This window comes from Ochotona princeps, chromosome 12 (genome assembly GCF_030435755.1).
Source record: "Ochotona princeps isolate mOchPri1 chromosome 12, mOchPri1.hap1, whole genome shotgun sequence".
In the NCBI taxonomy this organism is placed as follows: domain Eukaryota; kingdom Metazoa; phylum Chordata; class Mammalia; order Lagomorpha; family Ochotonidae; genus Ochotona; species Ochotona princeps.
The window spans coordinates 10,227,753-10,241,423 of record NC_080843.1 but is presented as its reverse complement, the minus strand read 5'-3'; the positions used below and the strand labels follow the sequence as shown (position 1 = coordinate 10,241,423).

Sequence of the window (13,671 nt, the reverse complement as noted above, 5' to 3'; positions counted from 1 at the left end):
TAACACTGAAACAAAATGAGGCAGAATTATTGGAAATGAAGAGCATTAGAACAAATTAAAATTCAGTGGAAAATCTCAATAATAGAATGAATGAGGCGGAAGAAAAAATTTCAGAATTGGGAGATATTTTTTGTCACCCTGGGGAAACAATCAAAAAGCTGGAAGTGGAGCTGGGTCAAGCTAAAAGGAAGTACTCAAGAATTAAGAAACACTATTAAAAGGCCAAATGTAAGAGTTACGGGAGTTGCAGAAGGCACAGAAAGAGAAGCTGGGCTTAAAAATGTATTTAATGAAATAATAAGGAAAAATTTCCCTAATCTAGAGAAAGAATTGGGAAACAGGACACAGCAGGGACAAAGAACTCCCAACAGGGCTGACCAAAAGTGATTTTCAAGGCGACACAGGACAATCAAACTCTCTCCAGTCGAACACAAGGAAAAATCCTTGAATGTGCACATAAAACAGAACTGACATTTTCATGAACCCCAATCAGACTCACAGCTGATCTCTCAGACGAAATGCTATAGGCCAGAAGAGAAGGGAGTGACATATTCCAGATTCTAAAAGGAAAATAAACTGTAGACCCAGATTACATACTAGCAAAGATTTCCTTTGTCTTTGAACATGAAATAAAACTTTCACAGCGAAGAACTCAAAGAATACACCTCTTCCAGACTTGCCCTACAAAGGATACTTAAAGATGTTCTCTTGACAGAGAAAAGGAATAGTACCCACCAAAACCAAAGGCAGGGCTTGGCGCGATAGCATAGTGGTTAAAGTCCTCGCCTTGCACGCACCAGGATCCCATATGGGCGCCAGTTCTAATCCCGGCAGCCCTGCTTCCCATCCAGCTTCCCATCCTGCTTGTGGCCTGGGAAAGCAGTTGAGGACGGCTCAAGGCCTTGGGACCCTGCACCTGCGTGGGAGACCAGGAAGAGCTCCTGGCTCCTAGCTTCAGATTGGCTCAGCTCCAGCCATTGCAGCCGCTTGGGGAGTGAACCATTGGACAGAAGATCTTCCTCTGTCTCTCCTCCTCTGTATAACCGCCTTTCCAATAAAAATAAAAATAAATCTTTAAAAAAAATAAACCAAAGGCAAATGTGAAGAACATTCCAGTAAAATAACAGAAGACTAAATGAAACGATGAACAACCCATTGCTAAAATGACAGGACCAAATTACTACCTATTGATATTGATATTAGACCTGAACGTAACTGACTTACACTCATCAACAGAGCCTAGTGGCTAAAAACCTCGCCTTGCACATGCTGGAATCCCATATGAGTGCTGGTTCATGCCCTGGCTGCTCCACTTCCATCCAGCTCCCTGCAAAAGCCCTGGGAAAGCAGTGGAGGACGGCCCAAAGCCTTGGAACCCTGCACCCACATGGGAGACCTGGAGGAAGCTCCTGGCTCCTGATAGGATCGCTGCAGTACCGGCCATTGCTACTGCCTGAGGAGTAAATCAGTGGACGGAAGATCTTCCTGTCTCTTCTCCTCTCTGTACATCTGCCTTTCCAATAAAAATAAAACAAATCATAAAAAGAAATTCAACAGGATAATCTTCGAAGTCTCTTTAGGTGCTCTCAAGATTTCCTGAAAGATTTCAGGGCTCCCCGGACGCCTCCCCAGCTGTTTACCTATAACCTGCACAGGTCTCCCTGCTCCAACCGCGGCGGGCTGACATTCTGCTTAAGTAACAGGGTATATGTGATTCCCCCAGCTTAGGCTCCCTCAGACCCCTCAGTATCAGAAAACCATTTACTGGAAAATCACTAACATGCTAAGTAATTGCCTTTCATTTACTACTTCTTGGCCCTTGTTCATTTCACTCACTTTTACAAAAACAAGCATTTATCAGGAAAATTCTTCAAATACAGCAAACTAGCAGAAGCCCCAGGGAAAGCTGTTGGAGCCTGGAGCTGACCCAGTTGTCAAGCAAGTATGACAAGGTAGGAGATACCAGCTTCTCCTTGTCACCACCCTGACCCTTGGTGTGCTCAGAGCCGCTGTGAGGGGGAGGCCGTACCCAAGGTGCGCAATTAAAGCAAGTCAGACAATTCTAGGAGACACTGCCTCCTACACATCCCCAGCAGCAGCCAAAGCCCTGAAGGTTTGCACAGATACCTACTGAGCCCAACAAGTCCTAACTCCCTCGGTCACCAAGGAGCTACATGGATCCTGCAGGAAGGACTCGGCTAGACAGGCCAACAGAGGGGGAGCGCAGCCATGACAGCCCAGCAGCTCAACCCGAGGCGCCTCCCCATGCCTGTCCACCGCCATCCAGCTGTGGAGCCTGGCCCTAATGGAGCTCACGTGTTGTCATCACATACCAGGCCCACCTTTTCTTATAACATCCAATGTGTAAAACAAGCACATCCACCAAAGGTAACCAACTGAACCTCTGTCCCAGAGCCAACGTGCTCAAGCAGGTGATTGCTTTAATTCTGAAATGAAGATACAAGACAGACAAAAACAGAAAGGGAACCACGGCAGAGAGTTCCAGCAATATTTATATCACATTCTTCACACTTCTCATGTGTAGCTTCAGACGCTGGAGTCTGTAATTATCCAAAGTGACTATAAACAGTTGAGTTTTCAGGAACCCAATTGGGGTTGCCATGCAGCCTCACTGTGGGGCCCTTGAGCAGGCTGCCAGGCAGCCCTGAGAGGTGTGGACACCTCCAACACCACTGGTCCACACAGCCCTGGGGAAGCCCTGAGGGGACAGCCAAGACGGACAGCAGGAGAAGCAGGACCCAGGAGGTTGTACCCATGTCTGTCAAACTCTCAGGATAAGCAAGTTTCGGGTGAAACGTCAATCCATCTGCCTGTGTCCGAATGGGAGCTCAACTTACAAAGAGAAATACAGGTCCACCAAGGTGCACAGGAGGCGAGAAACAGGCAGGCTTCCCGCTGCAGCTGGGCATGGCATGCCTCTCAGAGAAGACTCTCCTGTCAACTGCTGCTTTTGAAGTACCAATGTTTGCTATCAAACTGTGCCACATAAACCAAATCCACACCTCAGCACACTTGCTTAACAACTCGAAAATCCTTCCCACCCTCCACCAACCTCGTCTGAAAGCTTGAGAAATGGCCTGTGTGCAAGTACAAGCTGCAGACAATGGGTGGCTCTGGGTGGCTCCGAGCAGCAAGGGGACAGCAGGAAGCCCAAGCACAGCACAGACCAAGAAGCCCATCTCCCACTAGGGCAGTGGGGCATAATGCAGATTCAGCAACTAAGCTAAGGGCCTAATCCAGCACAACACTGCTTGGTTTGCCTGACAGTCACCAGTGTCAAGTGCATCCACACCTCCCTAGGAACTGTACACCTAGAAAATCCACTTGTGACCGCTCCCTGGTGTGTCACTTGTTGTCCTTCTCTCAGGCAGGAGCTGCTTGCAGGAATGTGACCCCTGCCTCTGTGGCTGTGGGAAGACCTATGGACAGCTCCCAGTGCGTCACACAGAGGGACCACAGAATCTTACTCATCAAGAGTCCAGTGAGGGTGAGTGGTTCTACGTAAAGGCTTGGTTCAAACACCTGTCCTAGATAGCCAATCAAAGAGAAAGACAAAAACTACTACCCACAGATTAACTTCTCCAAAGAGAAGCATCACAGCAGGGGCAACAGGACTCCCAAGAATATGCATAAAACCCCTAGGGTCAAGATTTCAACATACAAAATCCTAACTCAGTTATTCCTTTGGGGGGGTGGGGAAGGAACTAATTCCATCTTCATCAACCCACCCAAAAAAGAGCTCAGCAAAGAGAGGCAAGGCGGCTCAGGAGTTGCTTCCTAGGCAAACACAAGGACCAGCCAGCCACAGGAGATGAAATAGCATCACCTTGATCAAGGCAAAAGCGAACAGATTAGAGACCACTGGATTGTTAACATCTAAATGAAAATACAAATTATAGCTCACTAAATTTTCTTTTAAAAACAAACAAAACAAAACAAAACATAGAAAGAGAGAGAACACAACCCACCCACCCTGCCCTCCCCAAAACATTCCTGTGAGCTGGGAGCACGAACTGGTCAGATTGAGGCACCAACCAGACTGTATTTATCTGAGCTGAAAATCCTCCCCAGAGGGAGAGCAAGGCATTCGAGTGTAGCACAGCAATAGTCAAGGCCTTATGGGAAGTTCTGTACACTCCAACTCACCATGGACACACAAAACTACAATGAAATGCCAGTGCACACCCACTAAACTAGCCAAAAAGTACTGCCAATCCCCAGTATTGGTGATAACATCATGGGATACAGCTGCCCTGGAGGTGGATCTGAGCAATTCCACCTGTTAGCATTCACACTGCAGAAATGAAGACCTCACACGCCCATGGAAATAGTACAGGAATGCTGGTAGTAACAGAGACCACTGTCGAACTCCTGGCACAACCCAGCATCTCAGTAAGTCAATGTGCTTTGTCTAATTTCATGGTCTAACTGTGTACCTGCCACAATGAAAAGCAGCAAACAACACAGGCCAACCCACGGGCACAAGTCCCAGACACAGCACAATAACCCGCAGGAAGCAGTACATGCTGTCCACTCTGACTCCAGGGTGGGGGCTGTCTTGGGAATTCTGCGAGAGCTGGACCTGTTCTGCAGCCTATGAGTGGTACTATTTATTAGACTCTACACACATGTCAAAACACACAAAACTGATCACTCAGAGGTGGCTTTTACTGCAGATAAACTTTATAAATAATTATGCAGTAGGGGAAAATAAACCCACATGCAGTACACCAAACTTAACCTCCTGTGAATAAACACATTGCAACAGAAGGATCTTCTAGAGAGATGACTCCGTGAACTGCAAAAGCTGAACAGCAACACTCAACAAGAGCCCATAAAAGGGAAGTTGTTAAATGACCAACAACAGAAAAGACCAAAACTGACTTGAAGGAGTAAAACAAATCCTTCTGTTGGCTAAGCAGCTCACCCAAAGCTCAGAGGGGCATCAGTAAGAACGGGTCCCTGCTCTCATCTAAGAACAGCACATCATGCCACGGTTGCTCCACCGCTGATCAGTTCTCTGCCTGTGGCCTGGGAAAGCAGTAGAAGAAAGCCCAAGGCCTTGGGACCCTGCACCTGCATGGGAGACCCAGTAGCTCCTGCCTCTTCCCTTTGGACCCACCTAGCTCCATTTATGGTTGCCAATGGAGAGAGAACCAAGATGGAAGATCTGTTTCTCCCTTTCCCTTTGTAACTCTACCTTTCAAATATATTGTAAAAAGGAAGAAAAGGACAGTTCAAAGAAAGATTGAAAATCAAGTAATTACTTCTGACATCACTCATCAAGTATGCCAGAAAACAAATCCAGGTCCACTTCTCTACTCCAGGAATCAAAACCCACCTGTAGTATTAAAGTTTGGGCCAGGAATACAGGGCTTAAGGGAGAACCAAGAACTGCCCATACTGAGCACGTGCAGGGAGGGGCTGTCTCTCCTGGCAGAGCACACTGCATTCTGGGAATACACAAGGCCACGTCCTGCACCAGCCCAGACACAGCCACCTAGCAGGGCACAGGGCTACATCCAGGTCCAGCACCAGCCCAGACACAGCCTCTAGCGGGACACAGGGCCGAGCCCACCATGGGCACAGGGCCACACCCAGGTCCAGCACCAGCTCAGATAAGCCAACAATCCCTGCTGTTAACACCAGAATGGAGGCAACCAGAAGTCTCTGGATGCTGCCACCTCCACATGCTGCTGGAGACTTTGCTTTCCCAGCCTGTGTGCAAGGGATGCCTTTGCAATAATCACTGAGCCTGCATAAAATCACGCTGGGCGTGATGTGGTTCAAAGGGTCCTTTAGGGTAGTTTCAGAATCCCAGGTACCACCCAGCAATGTCATCTAGCTTCCTGGGCCCAGCACGGCCCCTCAGCCCACAGGGCAGTTTCTTTCTTTTTTAAAGATTTATTTCTTTTTATTGCAAAGTCAGATATACACAGAGGAGGAAAGAGAGGAAGTTCCTCCATCTGATGATTCACTCCCCAAGTGGTCATAATGACTGGAGCTGAGCCAATCAGAAGCTAGGAGCTTCTTCCAGGTCTCCCACATGGGTACAGGGTCCCAGGGCTTTGGGCTGTCCTCAACAGCTTTCCCAGGCCAAAAGCAGGAAGCTGGATGGGATGTGGGGCTGCCGGGGTTAGAACCAGCGCCCATATGGGATCCTAATGTGTGCAAGGTGAGGACTTTTAGCAACTAGGCTACCGTGCTGGGCCCATAGGGCAGTTTCTTAAAAACGGCCCTACTGACACATGGGAGGGTCAGTTCTCAGCCACAGCTGCCCTGTGTGCTAGGGGACATCCCAGGCCCCACCCTGAGTAGCAACACTCAGACCATTAGTGAGGGAAGGTGCATGTTGTGTAGCCAGCACCAGAGTTAGGGGGTCTTGTTCTCTCTGTACTACATCCATCACTCCAGACCCTCTTCTCTGGGCAGCGCAGTCCTTCTCTAGTGCTTTGAATTGGGCTTGGTGACTCCAGTGCAAATAAAGTACAAATCATCTGTCTAAATATACAATATTACAGCATCTTACGTTATCCACCTCAATGAAAATACCGCTGAGACTCTGGTGAAGGAAAAGTATAAATGGAAGAGAAGTCCTATACTTTCTAAGCAAGTGAGGCATACAACACTCCAGATACAGCAGGCACATATGTGAATTAAAATGTTTACGGAGGAGCCAGTATTACAGCACAGCAGCTTAAAGTCACTGCTTCTAACTCTGGCATCCCAAATGAGCTCCAGTTCAAGTTCCAGCCACTCCACTTCAAATCCTGCTCCCTGATAATATGCCTGGGAAAGCAGCAGAAGATGGCCCAAGTGCTCAGGTCCTAACTCCCCATGTGGAGATTGGGATGGAGTGCCAGGCTCCTGGCTTTGGCCTGGCCCAGCCCCAGCCGTCTGCAGCCATTTGGGGAGTGAATCAGTAGATAAAACAGCTCTTTCTGTTCCTCTTTCTCCCTGGTCCTCTGCAACTCTTAGCAATAAATTCTGTTTTAGAAAGATGCTTTCAGAAATGAGAAATCAGCTGCAATCCTACAGAGGTTGAGACTGGAAGTCATTGAAGAAGGTGCTAGGAGAAAGGGTTAGGAGTGAACACTTCTCCCAGCAAGATGAGTTCATTGCCATGTAGCTAAGCTAAGCCAGGATTTCCTTTCTGAGATAGAGATCATGACACTGTATATAACACAATAGCATACTGGCCCAGGTAGAGAATCCTCATCCGCGAGTTTTCTCTGGCAGTAACACACAGAAGGCTCTCGATCATCAATGTCTGAACTTCTGTGCCAACGGTGCCCATCAAGCCAGGCTGGGGCAAGCAGCCCAGAGCAGGTGCATGCACCCACATGGCAGCCTCGTTCAGAGATTCGGCAGCCACGTCCACCAGTAAGTCTTTGACTCTCTCCCCAGGGAGAAAATGTCTGGGTTTCCTATTTCAACAGGAACCACTGTTTTCCGAGAAAAGATGAGGGACAAATGACAAATCAGAAGGTGCCAAGCACATCACTTGGAAAAATTTCTGAGATGATTGTAGATCTGTAATGTCACCACACAACCTCTACTCCATAGCAGAATAACTCAACTGTGGGAGAGTACATGACTTTTAAAATTCTTCAAGGGAACTGCTGACCTCAGCTTGCTGGTGAACTGAATAGGTCAAAACTGCCCTGACCGATTTCAGGATCTGAAAAAAAAACCTGCTCGTGAGTCTGGAAATGCACCATGAACACACATTCAACATACAGCCATGCCACCACTGCTAGCCAAAATCGGAAAAGCAAACCTTTTTTTCTTCTAGCCTCGTATCCGTTTTTCTTTGATTAAACCAACTTTCTGCTTGAGAGTATTGAACAATATACTCAATTTTAACATGTTAATCTGGTTTTCAGACACAAGAATTTTCAGTCATTTTGAGAACATGGATAACCTTCCCTTTATTAAATTTGCTACAGCCCTCTGACATGCCAGGCAGCTTACATGCACGCCCATCACCTCAGCAGCCCTGCATGGTTTTGCCATGCTGCTGTGGAGGCCCACTGCCCACGAGCACCCCAACAGTAGAGAAACCACAGCAAGTGAGTAGACCCTGGACCACAAGTCCAAGAGGACTGCAATGTGGCCATTCCGATTGGCTGGCAACCTTAAAACAAAAATATCCAGGGATTTATACTGATGATGAAAACAAGCAAAACTTGAGAATTGCTGCATAAGAAAAAGCAGGCACAAATACCCGCACTGCACCACAGTGTTCTGTTTTTATAATTCATTTATTTGAAAGGCAGAGAGAAAGCAAGAGAGTGAGAGCACACTCTCTCATCCACTGGCTCCTCCCCAGTGGCTACAAAAGGAAGGTCTGGGCCAGGCCAAAACCTAGAATCTCCCATGTGGGTGGAAGGGACCCAGATCCCGAAGTACCATCTGCTGTCCCCTGGGATATGCAGCAGCAGGAAGCTCAGATCTGGAGCAGAACTGCAACCTGAACCCCGACACTGAGCCATAGGATGCAGGTATCCCCTAGAGCACCAAATGGTCCCGGCCCCCACAATGTCCCCTCAAACGCTCTTAAGAGCTTTGAGTCTAATTTTAAAAGAAGACCAAAGAAATGATCTCTCCTGTACACCACCCTGCACAGTTTCATTCTGACCCTGTGGGTGGCATTTCTGTGGTAGAAAACTTCAGTGGTGTGACAACTGGGACGTGGTAGCTTCTAAGTAGCCAAACATTCCGGCTGGTTTAACTTCCCCCAAATCAAATTACAATGAAGGAGCATGATCTTTTTTCTAGACCTTTCTACCCACGTATCAGTCAATACAAACATGGACGGCCTTGTTGAACTGTTCCTTCTCCCCTCTCCCTCCCCTAGCCACCACCACTCAGTTGTTACTCACAGTTTTGTTTTCATCTTGGCATGGAAAATATGCCGCAAAGCAATATCGTGATTTGATCACAGTCACATGATCAAAATTAGCTCTCCCCTTTTCCCGATCCTCGGCAGCGGCCAGCACACTGTTGTGGCCAAGCCCCTTCTCTAGACCAGATGAAGGCAACACAAACAAAATGAGGCCTGTGAATGCTCACCCAAACAGTGAGGAAGCCCGTGTCTGGTAATCTCCCCTCAGCCGGGGATGCTGCGGACCGTCCTTAGCCCAGGTGAAGCCCTAGGGTCTTCCCCAGTCTCCTCCCACAAGACTGCACACACTCCGCGGAACACTTCCAAACGGCAATGGAGATCACATTGGACACAATCATTTCAAACTTCTGGTCAAAGGTTCGTTTGAGAATTTTGCATGTCTCACTTGGAAGCTGATTTTAGCTTCCTGAGCCTTTCTGCCTGATGAACAGTCTCTGCCCTGTTAGAAAGCAGAGGGCCGAGGCCAAAGGCCAAGGGGCTGAGGGCTGAAGGCCAAGGGCAGAGGGCCGAGGGTCCTGGGCCACTCTTGAGTTGAGGAACCTCTCGGAATTCCAGTGCACAAGCGTGCAGCCTGCCTGCACCACGGCCTCACCCCATGCCATGCAGTAGGGCAATGGATAGCTTTACATGTTCAGATCAACAGTAGCCGTCCACAGTGGCAATGCTATTCCTGACACTCCTGTCACACTCACAATTAAAAAAGGACAATGTAATCTGCCCAGAAAAACATACGGAGCACTTTAGAGAAATTCATAAACCTGTTCATGTGAAGGGAAGGCAGGCAACGGAGAAAATGAGGCCCGGCATGACTCCATGTGCTCACAGAGCAAGGGCACTGGGCAGACCGGCCAGCTGGGCACCAGGCCCATTTCCTCCATCCAGGGAGAACCAAACCAAGGACATCCCCAAGTTGAAGACAGTCACCTGATGGAGCCCTGGTTAGGTGGCATGGACTGAGATAAGGGGGAAACATTCTAGGCCTGGGCACGTGGAACTTCCCCCTACGGGAGACTCCACCTTCCCCTCACACTGACCTAAGGCCAAGCAGGTCTGTGTGTGGAGACAAAGAATGACAATGCGGAAGGGCCCGAGTTCCCAACCGAGTGCTGCTCAGAGCCATCTCCAGTCAGCGAGAGCCAGACCGCCCATGGGCTTCAGGACAGCAGCTGGGCTATACGGACAAGCTTCACCAGGCAGTCCTCGATGAAGGCCTCGCGGATCTGGAACCTGATGTTCTAGAAGGAAAGACTCAGGCAGGATGAAAGTTCTAGCTAGGTGCGGTCAAAGTAACACTATTGTTGGCCACAACTGAGCTATTCAAGCTGAGATCGCTGAGTCACTGACGACAGGTGTAAGTCAGCAAAAACCTAGGGGGCTCAGCCACACCTCCTGTCCCTGAAATTGTAATTTAAAGTGGTAAAGCAGCATGAGCACAGCGCATGGACGGCAGCTGGGAATCCACTGGAGCCTGGTACTGAGACCACTTCCCAGAGCACACTGACAGAGTGGACGGCCCAAGCTTCGTCAGCTAACTGTTCCTCACCGGGCCATCTTGGCACTCCTTGGGGAAGTACTGTATGCTCGCCAGTGCTTCCCCTCTGCCCTGTGAAGATGCAAACTGACTCCACACCACAGCAACACTTCTTACTACTTCTTACTCCTTTTCCTCATCCCTCCCTTCACACATTGCTGGGTGTTACAATCCAGCCTGATTCTGACCACCACACATTCGGCCCTCACACAAACCAGTGGGAGCTGCAGCCTAGTCAGGGTGACTCCCCAAAACCCCATCAGGCCCGCCCCCTGCCCTGGTTCCTGCACTTGCCACTAGGCATGGCAGACTCGTCCAGTCTGTCCCACATCCCATTCAGCTCTTGTACATGTCAATGGGTACTGAAGCCCAGTTCAACCCAACCTGCCTCATTATCCAGCCCACACACATGCTGGTGGGTGTCGTTCTGTCTAGCCATTCTGCCCCAGTCCTGCTTTTCAAGCTTTCCTGTGGGAGCGGTAACTCAAGAGGGAGGTGCCCACTATTTCCCTCCTGGGCCCACGCTTTCCAGGTGGTTCTGCAGTTTAGCTTGACAGAATTAGCCCCCCAGTGCCAGCATCTGCCAGCTGATGCTGCAACAAAGTCCAACCAACCCTCACCCACTCTGATCTATGCTTGCCGTCAATCCAGCCTGGCTTTTCCCTGATCTAGTCCACATGAGGCCCACAGGTGTTGTAGCCCTGCCCGTCTGGTCTGCCCCCATCCCAGCTCATGCTCTCCAGTGGGAGTGATGTTTCAGCAGGGGAGCCCTCCACATTTCCCCTACCCCCGGGTCTTAAGTGTGCTGGTTGGGCGCCATGTCCCAGTCTGCCATGGCCCGCCTCACCTTAGTTTTTGCCAGTGGGTGCTATAGCCTGGCCCAGCCTGGCCCAGCCCAGCGCACCCCTAATTCCAGCTCAGGTTGGTGGGGGCTAAAGCCTAGCCCAGCCCAGTTGGCACCCAGTCCAAGCCCTCATATGTACTGGTGTGTCAAAACAATATCTTCAAGTTCAGTGAAACCAGCCCCCATCAAGGCCTAAAAACCTAAGAGACATTTTCAATTTTCTCTGTGGTACAGCAGGATCACCCTACATCTAAAATGGCAAAAACATTTTCATGGAGGGCAAGAAAGCTGTTTGTTTATCAAATCTATTAAAAAGAACTGAGTGACAGTATGGGAGTTAGGCCTAACAGCTAAACAGCAAACCCACCCTCAAAGCTGAGCTTCAATTGCCAGCACCAGTTCCCTTGCTAATACAGACCTGGGAATGATTCAACTAGTTGGGTTCCTGCCTCAACTGAGTTCTCGTCTCCCTGCCTGGCCCGGCCCAGCCACAGTGTGAATACTGAGGAAACAAACCAAAAGATAGGAGGAGCTTCCTCGGTTCTACTCCATCTCTGCTTCTCAAAAAGCAAGCCAAAAGCAAATCACCTTTCTTTTTAAGAACTGCTTCGGGCCCGGCACAGTGGCCTAGTGGCTAAAGTCCTCGCCTTGAAAGCCCCGGGATCCCATATGGGCGCCGGTTCTAATCCCGGCAGCTCCACTTCCCATCCAGCTCCCTGCTTGTGGCCTGGGAAAGCAGTCAAGGACCGCCCAAAGCTTTGGGACCCTGCACCCATGTGGGAGACCCAGAAGAGGTTCCTGGCTCCTGGCTTCAGATCGGCACAGCACCGGCCGTTGCGGCTCACCTGGGGAGTGAATCATTGGATGGAGGATCTTCCTCTCTGTCTCTCCTCTCTGTATATCTGACGTCGTAATAAAATAAATAAATCTTTAAAAAAAAAAAAAGAACTGCTTCAAGATCAAAGGCAGTCTGTGGAGCCTTATCAACTGTAACTGCTACTTTACTAGTGATTATTCACTTAGTTTTCTCAAGGTTTTTCAGATACATTCATCATTTGTCAGCAGGAATTTCTAAAAAGAGCATCAAATTAAACCATGTTGATGACTTTTCCCACCAATCATAAATTATCCTAAAATCACACACTGATTTAGTAAAAACTAGTTTGGGCGACCAAGTCTTACTCAGAAATACTTAATCACATGAAAAATAATTTCAGCATCATATACTTTCATCAAAAAACATATTCCCGTAGACAACATTTCAGATGACGAAACTGAAGCCATATCCCAACATCTCTCCTCCTTCCAATAACCTGCTAGCCTGCTACGAGTCCTTCACGGGCACCAGTCAGGATGTGGTCCAGCACAGCATCACGGGAAACACGCGCAGTTTTTTTAAGCCTACCTTCAGATAAGATCCGTAGTACTTGGTTACGTAGGGACTGTCGCACTGACTCAGCACAGTGATCTCTTGCTGGATGTCCTCTATCTCATCTTCTGCTTCTTCCAGATCAATGATTTTTATGGCAACTACTTTCTGAGTCCGATTGTCAATGCCCTTGAACACCTCACCGAAAGAGCCCTTCCCAATTTTCTCCAGTTTTGTGAAAAGCTCCTCTGGGTCTGCTTTCAGATTCTGCAGAAGAGAAAGAGAAAAGGAATTGAACACTTCTTAGAGTCATGGGTAATATTACGAACATCACAGCCCACCGTCTCCCCAGGACGATGAGCTGCCTAGGTCATGGGCCAGGCTGGCGTGAGCACGGTGCTTCAGGCTTGCCAGTGAGGTTTCTGGGCCTTGCCCACTGTGTCAGACAACAGTGAACACCCATCTAGTTAGAAAAACTGGAAAACTCTCCAGCTTCTCTACAAGGCAAATAAAAATCTAAATGTTTATTTGAACGTGTTAGAACAGATTTATGAGTTTATCTTTAAAAATACATTATTTTCTGAAGTCTTTTCTCCCCTACTATATCTCCGCATTTTCCTCAACTCCACTGGGTATTTATTAAGCCATGGCCTGTCCTATATAAAACACTATGTAACAGGATAAAAAGGCATACCCTATGGTTTCATGGCTGGCCATGCCTGAAAGCTCACTCAACAGGGACATAACAAAGTTTCAGTTATGTTTGCGGCTCCCAGCCCTGCAGCAGCAGTCCCACCACGGCTCAGGGAACAGCAGAGGCCTCTTTTTGTGTCACACAAATGCTGTGCCCTTGAAACAGCTTCTGAGGGCTCCTCGCCATCAATATGATGAAGCCAAACACACCTGTCAACACCTGTGGCTCCACCTGCAGTATTTACCACCAAGAACATCAGCACACCTGCCAACACACCATCCCAAGGACCCTAGTGGCTCGTGGA

The 13,671-nt window shown here is 48.7% G+C and overlaps 1 protein-coding gene across 1 annotated transcript in view; it reads right to left on the bottom strand.

The window, feature by feature from the left end:
* STK24 (serine/threonine kinase 24) overlaps positions 1-13,671 on the bottom strand; it is an 86,203-nt gene that overhangs the window by 40,785 nt on the left and 31,747 nt on the right. The window contains exon 2 of the mRNA XM_004577383.4: positions 12,710-12,940. Within this exon, the coding sequence (XP_004577440.1) occupies positions 12,710-12,940 (231 nt within the window). The remainder of the gene's footprint in view (positions 1-12,709; positions 12,941-13,671) is intronic.